A 3,201-nucleotide genomic window follows, 5' to 3' on the forward strand; every position below is an offset into this window, starting at 1 on the left:
TTTTTCGGTCGGACAAGTTATACAAAGTGGGCCAGGATCGCCGGACTACGACCCTCTACATTTATTTGTGTCAGTATTGAAGTCTCCAGGCAGACATCACATTCCAAGACTTTTCGTTCCCCCCTTTGCAACCGTTTCTCCCATTTTCACAATGAAGGCGCAGAGACATATTTCCCGATGAACAGGGATGCGGGCCGACTGACCTAGGTTTCCGTTGCCGGCCGCCATGTGCAGAACATGTCGCCTTGCTCTCGTCGCGCGCCGCCGTGAGGATGGCGGCGGGGGCGACTGATTCGCGGGCTGAGAGGGTGGCCAGGGCCTCGGCGAGGTCGGCCTGCTCGCCGGCGCGGGCGAAATAGCTGAGGTCGTCGACCTCGTCTTCTGTGAGGTAGAGCGCCATCTTGTGTGCCGGGGTTGGTGGAGGAGGAGAGTGGTGGAGGGGTGACTGGCGCGGGAGGGCAGCGACGGGCAGCAGCAGTTGATGGGCGATGAGTTTGGGGAGTGAGGCTTCGAAAATTTATGTGGTCCGTGCGGAGGGGTGAAGTGGTTTCCGGTGAGCTCGGTGAAGGCGGGGTAGTGGCGGGGTAACACTTGGTTCACCGTTCCTCTTACCGAGGCTGTCCTACCATGTGTACATTAGTGACGATGAAAGTTTGCTTTGGACCTTCAGTTGAGTGATGCGAATGAAGAGTAAATTCATTACTGGTAATCATATCTCCCGTACTCTCCTTTAGTTGACACCAAGTCGAGAGTCTATCATCACGGACACCTCAGCGAGGGCTCTGGCCAAATGCTCTTAGCCACCACCCCTGACCCCCTGAACCCCTGAATCGCCGACTATCTGCAATTGCGTTCCCGAAAAGTTCGCAACCAAGTTTCCCCTTCAGAATTGGAGGCCAGCGAGCGCACACAGTAGGCTACGGTCGAGCCATCTCGTCAGGTCGCCCACGTCATCCACAGCTTGGATCTCACCCTTTACGCCGAGGACGAGCATAATCTGCAGCTCGCGTCTGTACTCCAAGTCATCAACGTCCGCATCATCTTCGCCGAATGAAGCGAGAAGGTTCCTCGCACAGCTCCGATCCCGCAACGACAATGGCGTGACCGCAGCGGGGTCAGCTGGTAACTCTCGTGGCTCGCCCTCCCTGTCGCCAGCTGCACCTCGTTGTCTATCAGCCATGAGATCGGTGCTTCGAATGCCGAGCACTGCAATCGAGGCAGGACAACGTAGCTTTCATGGCTGAGACTCTGCGACCCGTGTTTGTAACATTGCATAATACGCAGGCCGTCTGGATCAAAGTCGACGAGGCAAAATATCGGCATGTTGGGCTTCATGGCCTGGATCGCGTGAAGGAACGATCTAGTGACGAGGTCTGGGTAGCCTTTGGCCTGGACTCCAGGTTAGCAGGGAAATCCTTCTGAAGGTCGGGCTGTGCAGATTACCGTGACAATCACGCCATGACCTGCCCCTGACTTCCTCCAATATTGCTGTACAGCCAAAGGTCGGAAAGCGGCTTCCTTTTCGATGACGAGAACCCATTTGGTCGATGCAAAGTTCATGCCGACGACGTCTCTGACCGAAGGGATGAGAACACCCTGGTAGGTTAGCACTACGATAGATTGGCTCAAAAGCGTGCGCCATACAGTTGAACCAGAGGACATGTCGACCCGTGTGCCATTCTGGAGGTGTATCTTGGCGGGTCCTGACGCGATACCCTTACCGGCAGCAACCTGAATCAAATGAGCGCTACGCGCAAGTGTAGAAGAACCGTTCAACACCAACGATATTCAGGTCATCTCGGCCAAGGTTCAGCGTGAAGGCCAAGTCGTCTACCAGTTGATCCACATTGGCCTGACTGCCGAAGAGCTCAACGTCTTGGTAAAAGATGTTGCTGAGATCGAGTCAACCCCTACCAAGGCTCCCGCGAGAACAAGCAGGAGAAAATCACCGTTTGGTCAGTATGATGCCGCCAACCAATGCTCGATGCGAAAGACTCAGGATCTTCATCACTCGGGCTTGTCGACGACACACCAGTCAGTCAACCTGCGACCAAGGCATATTGACAAGTTCATGTTTTTGTTCATTTTTACCAAATTTACTGGCTTCTCGCGGCGTGCTCCCTGGGAACCGAAGAAAACCTGCGCTGGCTCGGCTGGTGCCAGGACGTCGAGCCTGATAGGGGATGGAAAGAACACGGCCATGGAAGAGGTCGTCTTGCACTTCACGGAGAATGCCATCGATCCTTGCAATCACAGCTGCCGCGCTGTTGTGATATAGATTGGGACTCTGAACAAAATCGACATCTGATGGCTGGCGACCCTGTTCAGCGCGAGTTGTCAGCGATCCGTCAGGTTGGCTGGGCGGCATGCGACGTGTAGCCGTTGGGCCGGTGCTCGTGTCCATCGCTTGTAGGGGAAGTTGCTCCGCCGAATTTCGACAGCTGAGTCGGTTTGATTGCGCGGCAAGGCAAGACATTCAAGCCTTGACATCGAGTACGACATGATGGGGACGACATGCCGTCGGCATCGTGGGCAGTGAAGATGGCCCTGCAGGAACACACCGTGTAATGGATCCCACTGTTCACACTGTACAAGGCAGCCACAGGCACCGAGATTAAAGATGTGGGGCTCAGGGGCACCGATCGATTGACCAATCAGTGGAACTTGCAAATTTGTGCTGGAAACGCTCCACCCAACCACCACCACCGCCAAGGACGAATTGTCGAACGACGTGACGACTACAGTGGTCAACTAAACATGTGACGCCAGCTACCACCCCGGGCCCTCCCAGTACACGCACGACTCGCATCCCGCGGGACCCCTTGACGGCGTGCATCGGGCTGGAGGAAGAGTCCGAGAGTGCCACCCTACTACATCTTGCGAGGTGCACTGCAAACTGCCAACCCCCGCGCCCAATTCGACATCCAAAGCTCGACTACCCGTCAGTTGATGCACCATGAACGGATCTATGAAGAACGGGTCGACGAATGGCTCCCATCGAAACGGGTCGGCGAATGGCTCCCGTCGAAACGGATCGTTGAAGAACGGATCAGCTACCCACGACGAAGAGAAGCCGCTGCTTTCACGCAAGCGAGTCGCTGAAGCCATCGCCGAGCAGCCCTGGCCCAAGAAGCCAAGGATCTCGAGAAGACCGATGTCTCGCGATGAGGCTGAATGACGAAGATGGCCGTCATCGCTGGG

The 3,201-nt window shown here is 55.8% G+C and overlaps 4 protein-coding genes across 4 annotated transcripts in view; 2 read left to right on the forward strand and 2 right to left on the reverse strand.

The window, feature by feature from the left end:
• Positions 1–70: 70 nt before the first annotated feature.
• On the reverse strand, positions 71–400 carry VDBG_07636 (predicted protein; the record flags this gene model as incomplete). The annotated part of the gene is made up of 1 exon (XM_003002131.1): positions 71–400. One exon carries the CDS (start codon positions 398–400, stop codon positions 71–73), a length of 330 nt encoding a protein of 109 aa, XP_003002177.1.
• A 483-nt stretch (positions 401–883) lies between these two features.
• VDBG_07637 (meiosis-specific topoisomerase Spo11) lies at positions 884–1,180 on the reverse strand (the record flags this gene model as incomplete). The annotated part of the gene is made up of 1 exon (XM_003002132.1): positions 884–1,180. The coding sequence occupies one exon, from the start codon at positions 1,178–1,180 to the stop codon at positions 884–886; it is 297 nt and encodes a 98-aa protein (XP_003002178.1).
• Positions 1,181–1,236: 56 nt separating this feature from the next.
• VDBG_07638 (predicted protein) lies at positions 1,237–2,278 on the forward strand (the record flags this gene model as incomplete). The annotated part of the gene is made up of 3 exons (XM_003002133.1): positions 1,237–1,400; positions 1,497–1,599; positions 1,793–2,278. 3 exons carry the CDS (start codon positions 1,237–1,239, stop codon positions 2,276–2,278), a joined length of 753 nt encoding a protein of 250 aa, XP_003002179.1.
• Positions 2,279–2,956: 678 nt separating this feature from the next.
• Positions 2,957–3,201, forward strand: part of VDBG_07639 (lanosterol synthase) — a gene marked incomplete at both ends in the record, with an annotated part of 2,452 nt that continues 2,207 nt past the window's right edge. Inside the window, one exon of the mRNA XM_003002134.1 lies at positions 2,957–3,156. Coding sequence (XP_003002180.1) covers positions 2,957–3,156 — 200 coding nt within the window. The remainder of the gene's footprint in view (positions 3,157–3,201) is intronic.

Source organism: Verticillium alfalfae, genomic scaffold (genome assembly GCF_000150825.1).
Source record: "Verticillium alfalfae VaMs.102 supercont1.10 genomic scaffold, whole genome shotgun sequence".
Classification (NCBI taxonomy): domain Eukaryota; kingdom Fungi; phylum Ascomycota; class Sordariomycetes; order Glomerellales; family Plectosphaerellaceae; genus Verticillium; species Verticillium alfalfae.